Genomic DNA, 19053 nt, shown 5'->3' with positions numbered 1-19053 from the left:
AAGCAAGTTCAAAGCCAGGACTAGCACCCAGGTCTCTTTTTCCTGTTGATTTATTGTACACTATGTTGGAGGTTTTGTTTAAGCACGTAACCCAAATATAATGGGGAGCTAATAAAGTTTTCAAACCCCTGCCCCTGCCCTGTGACTTGTAGTAATCCAAAGCTTTCTTAAAGGTTTCACCCAATTTCCAAGGTGTAGGAGGTGAACGTTCTCCTGGCTGCCTTTAAAGGGCTTTGTAGTGTGCTGCACCCTACCACACTACATGGCCACAGCTTAACACTCACTCAGCCACAGTACACAAAATCCACCCAATCATACCAGGTACCTCCTACCACAAATTAAAGGGGGCTACTTTAATCACTTATTTAATTTTTTTTAATTGGCCTCTAGATATGTCAACTTTTTTCACTGTCAACTTTGATTAATTCTTCAGAAAAGGAAGGCTGAAATCAACCAACTTTAACAACACCTGCACATCACTGGTGTTCCTTATGCATATCGTAGTGATATGCAGCACAGATATATTACAGAGAGCATGTAGATTTCCTGTATTTGCCAAAGAAGAAACTAAGGCCTAGGGAATGCATTTCAGGGAAGCTAGATACCTCTTTACAAATCCTTTAGTAGTCATGAAAAATAGTATCTTATTTTTAAGTTACCTCCTAATTTCTGCAGCATCGGTTTCCATGGCATGTATATTCCATGGCATGGTTTACTCTATCAAACCAAAGAAGAAACAAACCTTATAAAGATAAAATGTTAAATGGTAGTTGTTACTAAATCTGTTTTCTCAAAATCCATGGAATACCAGGTATAGTGCAGACAAGAGCTGTTGCATTCATGGAGTCTTGCAGCATTCAGATTATTATGTGAACACCCACTTACCTGTTTTTCTCCCAGAGACATCAAACTAAGCCACCAACCACCACACACAGAACAAAGCCACTTCTCTAACCAAATTTAGATGTGGGAGTATTTGTTGAGGCCTTCAATGTACTACATATCAGTATGAGACTTGGGAGCATTTGTTGACAGTTTTGATGTACTGGATATCATCATCAGTGCTATTCAGGGCTATAGTGGATGGAACTGGAATAACGGAAGACCCTGTTCTTAAACAAAGATATATTAGGGTTACTTCGTAAAGAAAAAAAATAATACTCCTTACCCCAAAACTTCCCAAGTCCTTGATTGCAGTAAAGAAAACATGAGATTGGGGCGCCTGGGTGGCGCAGTCGGTTAAGCATCCGACTTCAGCCAGGTCACGATCTCGCGGTCCGTGAGTTCGAGCCCCGCGTCAGGCTCTGGGCTGATGGCTCGGAGCCTGGAGCCTGTTTCCGATTCTGTGTCTCCCTCTCTCTCTCTGCCCCTCCCCCGTTCATGCTCTGTCTCTCTCTGTCCCAAAAATAAATAAACGTTGAAAAAAAAAAAATTAAAAAAAAAAAAAAAAGAAAACATGAGACCATTGACTTAACAAATGGATGATTTTATTAAGAGAGGAGGACAAGATTGGTGTTTGCCTCAAACATCCAGGAAAACAAGCACACAGACATATACATACTTTGGTTTAAAAATTATTCATAATATTAATGTTAAACCTGATATTTAAAGAATCAAATGGGACAGAAGTATAGAAAATAAACCATAAAAACACAAGCTTGCATAGATGAATTAATGTAGATGTACAACTGGCATTTAAGGGAGGCCTGAGCACTGGAGAGTGCTGAATGACATTACCACCTCAACCTCCCAAGACACTTCAAAGTCACCAGCACCATGTTTCTCATTGTCCTCAATGAGGTCATGAGCAGGAGCAACTTGTGCTGTATGAAGGTGAACTGAAATAGACTGTTTCCATCAGCCTAGTCCAGATGGGTATGTACATACCCACCCAGTACTCAACACCAGTCACCTTTAAGGCATCCACAGAGTGTCCCTCACAGTTTCATTTAATCTCTAAATAGGCATGTGGTTTGAGGTGGCCTCTTTGCTTTCTGTCCTCAGACAACTATTTTCCATTAAGGTTCTGCTCATTTCCATGAAGTAGCTATTTCAAAACTGCCTTTCCTTCTGGGCGTGGCTACAAATTGGTAAGCACTTGGGTTAAGATCTCACTCAGTTTTTAAACATATCTACATTCCAGATGCCAAAGGGCTTACCAAAAACTCTGAGACTGTCTGGGCATTGTGCAGTATCTCCCTCGGGAAAGCACTTTTCCAAATTATATGACAAATGACAGCACCACCTCTAATTTCCTGAGCAACTTGATTTATATGAGCATACTCTTGTACTTTATAATTCAGCACCTTTTCAAAATATAATATTGTGCTGGGATGGATTCTGTTTAAGGGAAACCCCATTACAGAGAATTCTCATTGTGGAACACCATTTTTATATGCTATCTTCCCACTCTATCTCCTCATTATTTATAACACTTCATGAAATAAATAGTGGGCTGCCTTTAAGAGGCAGGTGAAAAATATAGTTATTTCTGAAAAAAAGGGCATTTGGCTTTCGGTTTATAGCAAGAGCTCAAGTTATAGCCTACGGTGATTTCAAGGGCTAATTCAATCAGAAATTTAAAAAAAAATTCTGACATCAAAAACCCTCTCACTAAATTTAATAGCTAGAAACTATTTTACCAATTATGATCTGAAATTTAGTGCAACAAAAACATACCCTAAGTATGCAATGTGTAATAGTATATTTCTTAACTGTCTTTTTACTGCTCTTAATCCTTGCTTTTTGGTAAAGGACATGTCACTCAAAAACCCTGTCTTTCAATTCTATTCTTTGTATGTGAACCTCAACAATGAACAATGGAGCACTAACTAAGATGCACAATTAATTCCGTCCTTATCTGAAATGTGGAAACAAGCACAGTGCTGGCTCACTAGGCTATGAAGTTATTCAAAAAGAAAAAAATATTTTCTAGCTTGCTGAGAACACACCACAGCATATTAAATGTATTAGGAATATGTTCCTAGGCAGTATTCACAAATATATAAGGGAAGAAGATGGTTTTCAGGACTAGGTATTTCCACAAATCAACATGATTGCTTAGATGATTCTGTTAGTCTATGGCATCAAATACAACTTTATAAAAACACTCTGGTGTCTTCCTTACCATAGTAAAAGTTTTCCTGGTTAATTTTCTCCTAAAAGTAACAAAATAGAAACACTCTTCACATCAACAGTTCTCTCATTTCAACTAAATGTCTCTGTTTTGTTTGGTTTTCTCCCTTTTTTTGTCAATGGTATTAAAAACACAAGAGTGTTGGGTTTAATTTTCACAAAACAATAATAAGTGACTTGACTACATAATACAACCTTTGGAAATATCTTCTACGTAGTCACTATAGAAAAGACAGTCAACTCTCAGTTACTCAGGAAGTGATAACCTGAAGAATCTGGCCAAGAAATTCTCACTCTCCTTCCACCAGCCTTTTTGGTCATGCCACTGCTCATTCACAGATTGAGAGGCAACTCAATGAAGTGATAGATCTATCAGTGAATACATCAGCCATAGCTCAGTGGGAGGAAGTCCAAAGTTTCTGACAGCAAGGATGTTTTGGGATCACCTGTGAATTTTATATCTCAGTGGAGAGTTGATAGTCATTCACATACAGGAAATACAGTACACTGACCTCAGTCAGAATCAAACTAATTTAAGGCAATACAGCTCCCCAAGACATTGCTGGCAAAAAGTGCAAGTCTCATCAGAAAAGTGACTCTGTAAGACCTGAAATCTGCCAGTTTGCCCCTTCCTTTTTGACTTCTCTGGAATTAAATTTCAGCATTTCTAACCACAATTAAAGGGCAGGAGCAACAACAGCCTGGACTCTTCCCTTTCATAATCCTAAGTGTCATCAGGGACAAAGGAGATTCTCTGAAGAGGAATTTGGATGACACCTTGCCCCATACAGCACTATCAGAACAGTCTCCAGTTTGTTCCTTGCTGATCATATTACCTGTTATAAGCTAAGGAGAAAAACAGGATTCTATCAACGGTAAGATAAGCAGCTATGGCTTTAAGAGGCACCGGCACCACCAGATAGGAGGAGAAAATGGGAGGGACCACTTTATCTAGTCGCTTCTTGGACTATGAGCAGTAAGTAAAGGACAAAGTACTTTGAAAATCTGTTTTTTCCTTTTGGCTGAAAAAACAGGTTTTGGTTATTTTATGATTGTTTCTAAAAAGCCGGTGTTCTAAGAATATGGCACAATATATCCAGTGAAATCTAACTGAACCGTGTTCCCTTTCACATTAACATTCCCTACACAAATACTGTTTTCCCAAGAGGGAAATAAAGTCTGTCAGTGCAAGTTCTATTCTGTTCTCAGTCCCTCAGAAAGCTGATCACACAACGGTCTCATTCCTTTATTTACAGGGAAGATCTTACAGCCAGTCACCATAATTATCTTTCAAGAAAATCATCACTGAATAAATGAATAATCTTGATATTCCCCAAAGTGATTTTTATACAAGGCAACACTCGTTAAAAATCAAGGCCCTAAAACGTTAACCACTGATGTGGTAAACTGAATGCACCATATTATATAGCAGGTGTTCCCAAAGAACAATTTGGCACAAGACAAAAACTAGAGAATATTTTGACAGTATTGAAGAAAAATAATTCTCCGTTAAAAGTTAATTATTTTTATACTGAAAAGTCCTGACGTGGATGGAAAAGTGTGGACAAGGTTAGCAATGAATTTATTCATCATCCAGTTCAGCTGCAGACCGCAGAAGAGAAGAAAAGGGGAAAATGAGTCCGGTTCACAATTTTCTAGAGTTCAGTGGACCACAAGGCCCAAGGTCACACACCTTGGCATATGCTGATCTACATCCAAGTGGCCATTGAAAATCTGAAAAGGTTTTCCTCCTGGGAAACATCTATCCATATCATTCTTTCCTAATTTAGATGTTTCTCTATGATCAAAACCTGTAAGTCTTTTTGGTCGTCCATTAGTCTGTTGCTGCTTGTTGTAAAGTCACTTGAGAAAAAGTAGCTCAAAGTTATGCAAAGTCTCTTTCTAAAAATCTCAATGTTCTTTTAAAGCATATGTAGCAACTGTCCAGTCCCCCATAAAGTAATCATGTCTAACAATGGTTTCACACTACAAACTTTTTCAGCACTGAACATTTAATCTGACCCTTACCTGACCTTGCTTCCAGGCAATGAGTTACAAAAAGCTAGTTGGGGGGCAGAAGGTATACACATTCAGTAGCCTTATGATAAGGCTCCATACTGTGCTCATTCAGCAGTACTAGTGTTAATGGCGCCTCCAGAGAAAGGTATAGAAACAAAGATTTTCCAAGGCCAGAGCATTAGTTTACATCATAACATTAGAGCATAATACATTGTGGGCCTAAAAATTCAATTGTCTCTTCCAGCAGTAGAAAGAGGAACAAAAGAAATATTTCCACATTTTTATAAAAATAACAACGTGAAAAGCAGAGAACACAGTGAGGAATGTTTGGCAGTTCCTTTAAATAGAGTTGTTAGTTAACTTCTATAGTCTTAAAAATAATAATTATCATCTTTGAATGACAGTAAGAGAATTAAACCAATAAAAGGAACGGAATTACTCTGATACTCTTTAAAAAGTGTTTGCTTTACAAAAAAAAATAAAATTAAAATATTTTAAAATTCTTAATTTTTAAAAACCTAGAAAAAAAAGGAACACATTTTCAATACAGATGTTGAATTGGGTGTCACAGGGATCTATGACCTCTGGCCACTCACTAAGACAGCTAAAACACTAATATCCAGGGGTTAAATGGCCTGACATTTTTTGAATGAAAATGTCTCCAGACAGCATTTTACAATAATAAATATGATTGGATAAAGTACATGAGAGGTAAGATAAATGCAGAATTTTTAAAGTAAAACTGGTCATTGTATGAGATAGAAAAATAAACATTTATGAAATAAAAATAATTTGTTTAACCATCAAATAAAAATACATTGTGTTTTTTTTTCTTTAAAGTTACCAGAGAAAACTTTTTAAAACATGAAGCAAAATCACAGGGCAGACAAAGAAAAATACAGCATTACTTTAAGCCAACAAGGCCTCAGCTTTGGATACTGAAACCGCCCTCTAGAATTTGGCTAAGGCTCAGTCCTCCATTTTGTCTGCCCTTGCCTATGTCAATGAAGATTCTGCCTCATTAATTTCACCATGGTCATTCAAAGTCCTGTTTTTTTCTCTTTCCCCATTTCTCGAAAATGACTACATCTCTTAGGGTTTGTTTCTTCCTAGATCATCATTTTCCTAAAAGTTGGCTCTTTTACCCAAGTTTCTACAATCAAAAACTTTATGAACTAATAAAGATCTTTCTCAAAACAGAAGGACCCAAATCCACTCTGAGAAACTATCCTACACAGCTTCCTAAATTCTGCCTGACTTGAAAGACTATCTGGAAAGATAAGGCAAAAAAGGCAGTTCCAAGTGGGAAAAGAATGGATTAACAGCCTTTCCTCTAGTGACCTAGGTATCTCTTTCCTAAGCAAACACCATACTTGAATGTCAAAACGTCAGATTCATACAATGAAAAATAACACAAAGTCAAGCTGAAAGGAAATTATTTATATATGTCACATGATTGCCATTTATGTGAACTAACTAGAATGGGAAAATAAGTATTTCCACAAGGTTAGAAGCTAGACAGAGGCTAGATTTCTCAAAGAGGGCTTTAAAGGTCCTGTACAATGGAATCTGATGCCATGTATCACTGACAAATGCGTCGAACCAAATACCTGAATAAAGAACCATTTTATCTACTTCAACTTCATGTCAAATTAATCTGATTATTGACAGATACACAAAATATTTTTTGAGTGGCTGCCAACAAAACCTGCTGTTTTTTAAGCAGGAGGAAAACTTCAATCTGTGTCCAGAGAGAAAGATGGCATCATCGCTCATATGAATGAACATCTTACCAACTCCAGCCACTGCCCTTGGCTCTCTACGTACAATGTAAAACAAGAGAAGGGATACAAAAGTTTTTCACTTTTTCATGTTCAATGGACTTTGCATAGCCCTGAGTTAAAATTTCATAGAATTAAACTTTTGCCAATAAATACTAATAAATAGCCCAATACCCCGAGGCCTCAGAAAGCCTTGCTATAGAAAGCAACAGCAGAGAGAGTGTCTGGGAATGCCATCTGAGCCAATTCTCCCAAGAGGGCTTAGAAGGATATGGAAAACCGCTAGAGTCCTGGTGGCCAAAATAACATGTTTCAACTGTTCCAGATTTGTTTGTTTTTTTTAACACTTTATGGTTCTGATTTTTAGTATTTCCCTGGAGAATACAAAAACCAAAAGATTCTTTCTTCAATATACCATACACTAATGCACGAAAAAAGTTATTTGTTATATTCTTTTATTCTGCATTGCACCCAAACATTGTGTTTTACTCTGATCATTATCTCCACAAAATTCTAATTGCTAGCTAAATAAAGCCTAGTCTCTAGATACCAGTACTCCATACCTAACAAAAATGGCATTTTACAGAGCTTTTAGATACTATATCCCACGAAGCATTTGCAGCATAGAGGTGGCCAACATTCAGAAGCTAGATTTTCTTATACTGCCCAAGTGATCAGGAATAACCAAAACATTCTGAATGAATTAAGATTATTTATGGTCTGAAAAACACTTGAAGGTAAATCCCAGGAATACAAACAGAGGAAGGAAGAAAAAAATGAGCGTGGAATGCATTCTGTATCATCCAGTAATATTTGCTACAGTGAGTCCGTTTTCAAGGCAGATTCCTAGGTTTTTACTGCTTATAATGGAAACCTTGGAAAGAAGAAAAAGAGAAGAAACACCATTAAGAAAAAACCTTTAAAACTGTTTTCTCCCTGCTTGGGCAAAATAATTTATCTTTATCTCTATGCATTTCAAATGGTTCATGTTTTCTTTGTTCCTGATTATAAAATATATACAGAATCAATGTGTTATTTTCAATTATGTATCAAATGTATGTCAAAGACAGGAAGGCATCCCCTAAGAAGTAATGCATGTATATAAACTGAGAAAAAAAAATCATGAGCTACTTTCAGTTAATCCAGTGATGATAAAAAAGCCAACAACTGATAGAAATTGTAGTGTACAGGGTTGTTTTGATAACGTCCAAACAATTCCATCTTTTTAAAAAAAGTTTTATTTATCTTGAGAGAGAAAGTACAAGCAAGGATGGGCAGAGAGAGAGGAAGAGGGAGAGAATCCCAAGCAGGCTCCTCGCTGTCAGTGCAAAGCCTGACACTGAGCTTGATCTCACAAACCGTGAAATCGTGACCTGACCTGAAACCAAGAGTCAGATGCTTAAATGACTGAGCCACCCAGGCGCCCCCAATTCCATCTTTTAAATACTGTCTTTTGTGTTACTATCAACTCTGGATGCCAGAGTGGAAAGGGATGGGGTAAGGAGAGCTGTTTAAAAAATAACAAAACTTTTAAAAAAATTAAAGATTTGGTCCAAAAAAAATAAATAAAATAAAGATTTGGTCTAACTTAGACCTTATATTCTTTCTTCATTTCCTTTGTCTCCATTTTCTTTTGTGTGACAGAAGTTTTCTGTGATGTATATGTGTGTACTTTATTTTTTAAATTTTATTTCTCTTTTTTAAGTTTTTATTTTAATTCCAGTTAGTTAAAATACACTATAATATTAGCTTCAGGTATACAATACAGTGATTCAACATTTCCCTACATCTCCAGGGCTCATCACAAGTGCACTCCTTAATCGCCATCATCTATTTAACCCACCCCCGTCATCTCCCTTCTGGTAACCATCAGTGCATTCTCTATAGTTACCAGTCTGTTTTCTTGGCTTGTCTGTCTGTTTCTCACTCTCTTTTCTTTTGCCCTTGCTCATTTGTTTTGTTTACAGGCACCCTTTAACAACATGATGAAAGCTATAAATTCTCTCTGGAGGAAAATGCACATACATTGACAATCTTGTACTCACTTTAAGGTGTTATGTTTTCTGTTTTACCTTTTTGGTTTTTTAACAAATGAATACTATAATGAGCTTCGAAAAAGGAAGGATAATTTATTTTACCACTCCAGTGACATATAAGACACAATTTGATTTTTCCACCATAGCATAAGCATTATTAAAAAAAAAAAAATCCTAACCTTGACCACATCTATTTTTCGTACCTTTATGAGAGGATTCTGATTTTGAGAAATGACGTGTGGAATTATGCTGGTTTGTAACATGAGTGTAATCCAAATCCTCAGCTTCTGTCATGGTAGGCGGTGGTGGCCTGAAGGGATGTCAGAATTTAAAGAGACAGTCTAAGTCGTGATGACTACAGAGCCACCTCCCAATGGACTGCAGGATAAAAACTTTTTTTTTTTTTTTTTTTTTTTTTTGGTAGAAATGCAAAGCCACAGGGTAGCAGAATTCTCATCTTAGTTCCTGGCCTATTGCATAACCTTGGGAGTAAATTATTTTAGCTTACTGTAACCTTTGCTTTGATGCACATAACTCAATAAAAACAAATATTTACTGAACACCTAATATGTGTGGGGCACTGTGCTAAGGGCTAGGGAAGCAAAGATTATTGAGATGTGTGACTGCTGCTGTTAATGAGAAATTTACTTTGTTTTGGCAAGCTTTATGAAGAAAAAGAGGACGAAAGGAAAGAACAGAAGGGAAGTAATAAAGAAAGTTAAGGAAAGAAAAAAAAAAGGGAGGACAGGTGTCACGTAAGGAGGGAGGAGAGGGAAGTAGGAGTGGGCAAGGAGAGGACAAGGGTCAGCATATAAAATTTAGAGCAAAGTTCCTAATTCCACTAGGTGGCAAAGCAGAGCTTACAAAAGGAAAGGACAGTCACACATTGGCAATTTTTCATGTCAAAAGAAGACAAAATATTAAAAAACAAACATTGGGAAATTTTTCCTACTCTAAAATTTTTATTATTCTGAAACTATGTTACATAGATTTTTTGCAAAAATTTGACATTGATGAAGATGAAGAACAAAATCTCTCCTTTTTGTGGTTGTTGCTTCTCAAAGGTACACTTAAATGTTATGTTAAAGCATGGAACCAGATAGGTAACATAATGTGTCAAATATCTAACCATGTTGTATGATGCTTTTTGTAGCTGGAAGGCATAAGTATACTGCAATTCAGAAAGTTATGGTAACCGTGGTACAAAAGTCTCTTTCATAGAAGAATATAGACACGTGATTTCAAATTTCTCACTCTGTCCCTAAGCAATAGGTCTCTCCTTCGGTATTCAGTGTCTGCAACAGGTCACCACAGGATACAAACTTGTGTATATACTGAGGACTGTGGTATGGGTTCTACTCAGATGATGTCAATTAACTTTCAGGACAAGCTGCATGGTAACTGTCGTACACATATTTTAGAGTTAAATTAGGTGAGATGAAGTAAGTTATCTGTCCAAGCACACACCGTTGTTAAGTGGCAGGGCTGGGACTCAAACTCACCTGGACTTCAAAATTTGTGCTGTTTAATATGCTATGGTCTGCTACATAGATGTGTATTTTTATCAGCAGTAGTATCTGCATCCAAGACTATACACACATATGCATATGTGTGTACATGTGTGTGTGGATATATATACACATCAATATATATACACACATATGTGTATATATGTATATATATGTGTGTATATATATGCACATATACGTGTGTATATATACATTTATGTACATATATACACGTATACATATACACAGATGCACATATATGTACACATATACACACATACATATGTATATATATACATATATATATAGTCTGTATATTATACTTTTAAATGGTATTTGGCTTATATTTTAATACTTTCATGCATTTGTTATACACATATAATTAATGTAAGCATAACAAATGATATGGTATTTTTCATTTTTCTTATTTTTCACTTTGAACTATGTGTTTAACAAATATTAAATATTAAATAGTGTTTTTCTTTTGTTATCAACTGACATAACATTTACCTTAAAAAGCAGTGTTACGAGTTGGCAGGAAGAGTTGAGACAAACCATCTGAACTAGAATTAAGAAACTCAACTTCAAAAAACAGGTGGTTAAAGAAGTAACTTAGACCCAAGAAAAAGGGATTGGGAATCAGGGAGCAGAGCCTCAGCTCTACATTTTTGCAAACTGTTATATCAAATGATCAAAACCCAGAAAAACAAAAGCCAAATGGGACTCCTAAAAATAAACAAACAAACAATATTACTACCTCACGATCAATTCCTCATCAAAGAAAGGGATGTCAACATGTGCAACACTGCACAGAACTCCCACACATCCACTAGGGTAAAACAAGTCAATCTAGAATGCCCTCAGTTCTCTTTGCATGCTGTTCTCCTTAGTTTCTGATTATACAGAGGACAAATCTTGGCTTATGGCGTTCAATGATCCCTATCAAACAGATTCACTGCGCTGGAGATAGTTGTTTTAAAGTGAAGGGTATTCACATCCAAAATTAGAAAAATCCTGTTAACCAACAGTTTGTTTTATAGTTTCGGATGTATTGGGAATACCTGTTTCCTGTTGTTCTCATGAAATGACTTACATGTTTAAGTTAGCAATACAGGCAAAATACCTTTCAGAATTTACTCAGAAGTCATTGAAGAGGCCCTCCTAGATACCCAGACTAGGCTGTCTCCTTCTTTTCTTATAATACCATGCACTTTTCAACCAAAGCATTCAACATAATGGTTATTTGTATAATTGCTTAGATGATAAATTTCATGAGAACAGGAAGCAGTTCTTTCTTGGTAACTGCTGCTTACTCTAAGATAAAGTTTTCTCTTTTCTAAGAGAAAAATGTAAATAAAACACCAGGTAGTAGTATCAGTATAAAATACTATACTTAGTTCGAGCCCTGCGTCAGGCTCTGGACTGATGGCTCAGAGCCTGGAGCCTGTTTCCGATTCTGTGTCTCCCTCTCTCTCTGCCCCTCCCCCGTTCATGCTCTGTCTCTCTCTGTCCCAAAAAAAATAAATAAACGTTGAAAAAAAAAATTAAAAAAAAAAAAAGATTTTGGAACTTGGTTGAAACTTTTTCCAGTTACAAAGAGTTGAAGTTAATTCAGATTGCCAGCTGATACTCCATTTCCTTAGATAGAGTAATGGACAAAGAAACTGATTCTTGACCATGAATGTTATAAGCTCCTCCCAATAACTTGTCTTCCCTCTACTACTATTATCACTACACTGAAGTAAACTTCTAGACCTAGGAAGCTCCATGTTTTTCAATCCCTGAAACCATCTCTTTCTGTACAAATAGCTAACTAAATCTACTATAATTAAATGTGAAGGAGAAAAAAAAAGGGGAAAAAATGTGAAAGAGGAAACCATAGACTCTAATCAGAAAGCATATATTCCAGTATTAGTTGTATAAGGCAACTATAATACTAGGCTTAATTTCTAACTATGAAAATAGAGATTTCGTAAAATTCTAATTTTTTTTTGTTACCTGTATCTATATCTGTATCTACACAAAAAATCTTTCTGTAACCGATACTTAAAGACAAATGTTTCTCTCCAGTCAGTTCTACCAGTCATAGGTGACTTTCATTCATTTATAATAGCCATTTTTAATACAGGATCATTTGATTATTCATTCTTTCAATATGCCAAATATTTTTAAAAGTATGTATTATATTTCAAAAACTTGTTTTCAACTTTAATACATCTTTTTAAATAGCCATTACAGATTGTTCTATCATATCTGATATGAAAATTATTAGTGTTCTAAAGAGCCCACAAGTTTTGAAGATTGCAGAGTAAGCCTAAAGATTTTAATTCAGCTGACTAAAGAAAGCATAATAAACCACACCTATTAACCTACTGAGAACAGATGAGTTACTCCTTTTTTAACTTGGATATTGCAGGGAAGAAAATAAAAGTACGTAATTATAAAGTATGCCATAAAGAAACCTCTGGCATGTGCTTAACTAAAAGATACAAGAAGAACCAAGTTTATACAATTGACAGAATATACTAGTGTTGCCCTAAGAGCTTTACAAACCTGATGTAGTTTTCCGAAGGATATTTACTTTCTGAAAGCCCGTGAGTTTAAAAATAGACTATGGCTTTTTAAAGACACTAAATATATTCACTTTAAGAAAACAAGTCTAGCAGCTTAAGTGTGGGCAATGAGTGGCAACAACATTATATGTTTTTCAGTGTGATAAAATTTATGTTTTAGAATTAAAACAGATATTAATAATTAGGATGAAAATTCAAGGTTTTAACAGAGTTTTCAAAGTGTTAGACTCAGTGTTACTTTTGTCTTTTTGTATATAATATTCTCTCTTTCTAGTCCAATTATGTTGTTTTGTTTTGAAAAGCAACAAAAATCAATAAAGGACCAAAAAAAAAAAAAAAAAAAAGGTTGCTTTCTGCTTCCCCAGAGACTTAAATGTTGTCTACACTTAGGTAGAAAGATAGCAACTGGTCCATTAACTGAAACCCAAGGCTGTTTGAGAGAAGTCAGAAAATACATACACCACAGCCACAGCTACTTGATCTAGTGGGATTTAGAATAGACTGCCATGACTCAAACTAAGTGTTTGCCAAGGCTTTGAGACTCATGCAGAAATGAATTTAAGCATGTGTAAATATCATGCACATACCAATGTGACCATAAAACTTAGTAAAACTTTAAAACCTGGGATTTTACTGGGAAAAACATCAATCTCATCCCTTCTTAGCCAAGGGCATCAGTTCAGTGAATCCAAAGACAGGAACTGGTCCTACCAAAAAACATATCATTCTTTATAAACCCTAGTTTCCAGTAAAATGATCATTTTCCTGATTTGACTTGTTCAACCCAATTTAAGAACAAACTGAGGGTTACTGGAGGGGTTGTGGGGGGGATGGGCTAAATGGGTAAGGGGCACTAAGGAATCTACTCCTGAAATCATTGTTGCACTATATACTAACTAATTTGGATGTAAATTTTAACAAATAAAAAATAAAATTGAAAAGAAAAAAAAGAATGCAAACAAAATTTGAGAATACTCCCACAAGACTTGATACCATCTCACAGCTGCTGATTTCTGGATCTCCTCTCCAGAGAATACTCTTCTCAGACAATCCACAACTCCTTACTCACCCCAAAGTCAAGTTCCTCACTCCCCTCTTCAAGTGTCATCTTACCTTGCTGGCCTGTCATTCTTAGAACGGTGAGGGTCATCACTTTCTTTTGACTTTGAGTGTGCCGATTTAGTTGTTTTTGGCTATGGACAGAAAAAGAAGGAAAAAAAATGAAAGAAAAGAAAAGCACACATATAGAAAACAAAAGTAAGATTATTAGGTTTAGAAAATATCTAAATCATGCCAAACTCTAGTAATTTCAAGTTACTTACATTCAGTCGAACAACATGAAATATTTTTACATATGGCCACTCAGAGATTTAAAAAAAATTACAGTCACAAAAGTATGCTGGAAGCTGTCAATGCAGCCAGATGAATGGGCGACATACACATGAACATGCTCCCCCACAGGAATACACCTGGACACCCATTATTAACATAATAGCTGCACAGCAGCTGACCAGAACTTCCAGTCTGTGGAATGTTGGTCTGTGCCCTTAAACCTATTTCTGAAAATCTGACTTGGGGATGGTGATTTTCAAGCTAGGAAACTAAGGAACATTCAGTCCAACCTTTCTAAGAGAAGAACTCTACCAGCACCAATTATAGAATCTAGAAATCAGACTCTAATTTGCTAGAACACTTGCTAGACAAGCGACCTTTCCCCTTTTACCTGCCTGATGTGCAATCCTCAAAAATACCTACTCCTTCATGGCTGGGTTAACAAAGAATCTGAGTAACTTCTGGGCAATTATTTGTAGCTTAAATTTGTATAAGTAGAAGCATTTGGGAGCCCTTCTTTTAAAATAAAATACATCAGGAAAAATCCTGAATTACTAGGAGGGTGAAAGAAGGAGATACCTATAAATAATTAACATGGAAAAAATACTTTCATTTGTTTTTCGACCGACGACTGAATAACTGAGCAATAGGAAATAGCAGCGCAATACGATTATCATGGTTTCTATGTCTTCTTTTTCCTCCTAATCAACGCTGAGACTCAGACCGAACCAGAGATCCAAGGCAGAAATTTGTTTGAGAGAGAAGAGAAAGAGAGAACAGCGCTAAACATCAACTATGCGTGGGTACACACCCTAGCTGCGACCTCCCAGGCCTAGTACAAACTTCCTCTGAAAAGCCTCTACTATAGGAATTCTTGACCCCAGCAACTCCTCTGTTCTTCTACTACGCTTTCTTCAGCCAGTTCAACCCTGTATTTGTTACCTGTCTAGTTTGTCTTCCTCCTACGTTATATATTATTATGAGGAAAATGTATCTTTTTCTTTCCCTGCAAGTCCACAGTGGTGCAATGCACACAGTAACTAATGAGTGCAGTCTGTTAAACTGAACTTGCACCCACCTCGTACAAAAATTAGACTATAGAAGAATAAACTGTGGTCAGTAACCATTTTGTCTAGTGTTCCTGATTAATGAGTGGAAGACAACAGTCCCAGCTCATGCTAGGCAGTTCCTATACTCTGACAGGAGATGGCTGCTGGTGGTATGTGTCAGCCTGCCACGGATCTAGTTACGTCAGAGGAAAGAGAAACAGTGGGTACATGATCACGGATGGACAGAGAGAAAGTAGAGAGAGAGAGAAAAGGCCACTGGGGAAACATGAAAGCATGTGAAAATACTACATTCTCCTGTAAGGTAATAATATTTACCTATTTTACTAATATGTAAAACTTAGATTACTCATGACCAGTGGCATGTGCAACTTAATTGGTACTAAAATGAATGGAATGAGTTTTTCAATCTTAGCGGTTACTTTCTCATGGTTACTTTGAAGAATTATGATTTTTTGTAATGAAACAACATTTACGAGTCAGATTTGCATATGCAATACAAGTAATTTGTGTATGCCAAATACACTGGTAGAACTTACCCTAAAAGCAGAGTCCCCTTTATAATTAATTAATAAATAAAATAAGATAAGATAAAAACAATAAACAGAACTTACCTTCCAATCAGGGTCATGCTTTCTTTTGTCCAAAGATGATTTCTCCCTCTCCTTGGCTTTCTTGTAAGCTTTCTTTTCTTCAGCCATGAGGAGTCTAGCAATTTCCTAAACAAAATCCAGTCAGTACCACTGATTGCAGAGTTATGGGCAGAAAATTACTGGGCTACTTCTGACGAGTATTAGTTCAAAAACTTATTAACTAATAAGAACTCACCTCATCCTGGGCTACTTGAGCTGCTCTCATGTCTACCTGGGTAGCCTATGGTACAAAAAAATACAAAAAAAAAAAAAAAAAAGGGTAATTTAATTAGAATCTGTGTTGTCCATTTTTAAAAATCTTACATAGAAATACACGAGTATTTCAAGCCAGCTGTAAGTAACATCCTTGAAGTTTAACTGGTATACTTTCACCAGCCACCAGCCAGAGTAGGACTGTTTTATCATGTTCCACAGCAGATAGGGATATGGAATTATGATGGTAATGCTTACTCAGTAAGTAAAACTGGACACTCTATTCCCGTTATCTTGCTTTTCCACCCATACTCAACTCATAGAGGATCACAATGCCTATCACATAATCTCAAATTTTATTCAAGAAAACTTAGTGATTATCACCTAAACTTTTGCATGAAAATTTGCTCACCAAAATTTCTTCTTCTTGCAGTTTTCTGGCAATTTCAGCATCATACCACTCCTGATCCCTGTGAGCCACTCGTGACGGGGTAGAGACAGCCTCTTTCATTCCTCTTGGCTTCATTCCTAGAAAACTCAATATAATAAGGCGACTGCATTTGCTTTCTGAAAAGTTGCAAAGTTTAAGAAGTTATTTTTTGTATCTAATATTGACAATATTGGCACCACTACAGAATTCAGAGTAGAGTGCACCAGAAATAATTTTTTCCCAGAGGCACAGAAGTCGTAGTGCAGATTATCCACACATTTAAACAGTTACCCACCCAAAAGTGCCCAGGAAAAACTCCCCTTTCACATACTTTCTTCAACAGCAGGAAATCATACAGTGAACTGTAAGTGAGGCTTTTGCAAAATAGCAAGTGAAAAAAAAAAAAGGGTTAAGATACTAAAATAAAAAAAAAATCAAGAAAGTTACAGAGTCAGAGTTATAAAGAGGCTGTCAAGACTGGAGGAAGTAAGAGTCTTCCTTCTATTTAACTCAGCCTTGTGTACTTTACTTCAGAAACAGCATCACCTCAGAGTTACATGACAGTCCCTGTTAGCCAACCAGTGGCCCTACTGTGGCTTCTGCTCTGACAGTGAACAAACCCACCTGCTCTGGATCTTTCCTGTAGTTTCCATCAGCTCAATGCTGTTGCTAAATTTTAGGGAAGATGTAACATAAGGGAAATACCAGAGAACATAATGACCTTAGATGTCTACTCCTCTGAGAAAAAAGGAACATGGGGTATGGGTGGGGAATTTTTCCCCTACTTTGAAGTTTTATAAGCAGCATATATTCTTTTTATAACTTTTAGTCAAGTGGTAATTGCTGTTTATTTCAACACTGCAGATATTCCCCTCTGTGTATCCTTTATAAATTATAATTATTGGGGCACCTGGGTGGCTCAGTCAGTTAAGCATCCAACTTCAGCTCAGGTCATGATCTCACGGCTCATGAGTTCAAGCCCCATGTTGGCTCTGTGCTGACAGCTCAGAGACTGGAGCCTGCTTAGGATTCTGTGTCTCCGTCTCTCTCTGCCCCTCCTCTGCTCATGCTCTGTCTGTCTCTCTCTCAAAAATAAATAAACATTAAAAATAAATAAATAAATTATAATTATTCAACAATGTGAATGTATTATAGTGAGAAGTAATATTTTTAATGCCACAAACAAGAGTGACCATCTGGAATAGTGACTTTCAGTAAATGGATTATTGAAGGTAAAAAGAAAATTTACTCCTAATTACCTATTTCTTTGCATCAGTGATTCTCAGCCCTACTTATATATTAAAACCACTTGAGGTGCTTTACATAAACATACAAATCTTTGACTCAAACCGGAAGGACTAATTTAAATAACCTGAATGAGATCTGGCCTTTGGTAGTTCGGGTTGATTGTTTTAAATCTTAACAGTTGATTCTTACTTGAAAATGGCATTGAAGCTATTAGTTTACTGTATTATGTCCGTCAAAATAACCATACATTAAAATAATTTTTATCAAAATACTTCAATACACTTGATTCACTTGCTTTAAACAAAAAAGAAAAAGAATACAACTAAATTATGGGCACATGAAGAAATTTAAATTATCTGGTGAAGCCTTTGTAGAGCTTTGAACTTAGCTCTGTGGTAAATCCAAAAGCCATGGACTCATCTCTCTTTCCCACAAACATAGACTATTAAATTAAACCTGGCTCTCTTAGCTTCAGGCCTTTAGCGTCTGTGTACCTAGAATACCAAATCCACTTCAACTTCCCATCATCTCTAGAACTACTGAATCTTATATTGCTGGGCTGGGCAGGGCTAGCTTTAGTCAGATTTCTGAGTGGTTTGTGACAGTCAGGAAACAGAGGGATACTCATAAGAGTGGATCATATTTAGGGGCGCCTGGGTGGCGCAGTCGGTTAAGCGTCCGACTTCAGCCAGGTCACGATCTCGCGGTCCGTGAGTTCGAGCCCCGCGTCGGGCTCTGGGCTGATGGCTCAGAGCCTGGAGCCTGTTTCAGATTCTGTGTTTCCCTCTCTCTGACCCTCCCCTGTTCATGCTCTGTCTCTCCCTGTCTCAAAAATAAATAAAACGTTATGGGGCGCCTGGGTGGCGCAGTCGGTTGAGCGTCCGACTTCAGCCAGGTCACGATCTCGCGGTCCGTGAGTTCGAGCCCCACGTCGGGCTCTGGGCTGATGGCTCAGAGCCTGGAGCCTGTTTCTGATTCTGTGTCTCCCTCTCTCTCTGCCCCTCCCCCGTTCATGCTCTGTCTCTCTCTGTCCCAAAAATAAATAAATGTTGAAAAAAAAAAAAAAAAGAGTGGATCAT

The 19053-nt window shown here is 36.7% G+C and overlaps 1 protein-coding gene across 3 annotated transcripts in view; it reads right to left on the bottom strand.

The window, feature by feature from the left end:
- Window positions 1-6573: 6573 nt before the first annotated feature.
- CCDC50 (coiled-coil domain containing 50) overlaps window positions 6574-19053 on the bottom strand; it is an 81987-nt gene continuing 69507 nt past the window's right edge. For all 3 annotated transcript variants that reach the window (XM_047098803.1, XM_047098801.1, XM_047098802.1), the window contains 6 exons: window positions 16709-16824; window positions 16280-16324; window positions 16066-16170; window positions 14166-14245; window positions 9175-9281; window positions 6574-7809 (listed from right to left, as the gene is read on the bottom strand). In XM_047098803.1, the coding sequence (XP_046954759.1) occupies window positions 7790-7809; window positions 9175-9281; window positions 14166-14245; window positions 16066-16170; window positions 16280-16324; window positions 16709-16824 (473 nt within the window). In that variant the 3' untranslated portion in view covers window positions 6574-7789. The remainder of the gene's footprint in view (window positions 7810-9174; window positions 9282-14165; window positions 14246-16065; window positions 16171-16279; window positions 16325-16708; window positions 16825-19053) is intronic.

This window comes from Lynx rufus, unplaced genomic scaffold, assembly GCF_022079265.1.
Source record: "Lynx rufus isolate CCGP_SWC_20201006 ecotype Redwood Valley unplaced genomic scaffold, mLynRuf1.p SCAF_5, whole genome shotgun sequence".
In the NCBI taxonomy this organism is placed as follows: Eukaryota; Metazoa; Chordata; class Mammalia; order Carnivora; family Felidae; genus Lynx; species Lynx rufus.
The sequence above is the reverse complement of the archived record's forward strand: the minus strand, read 5'-3'. Positions and strand labels throughout refer to the sequence as shown.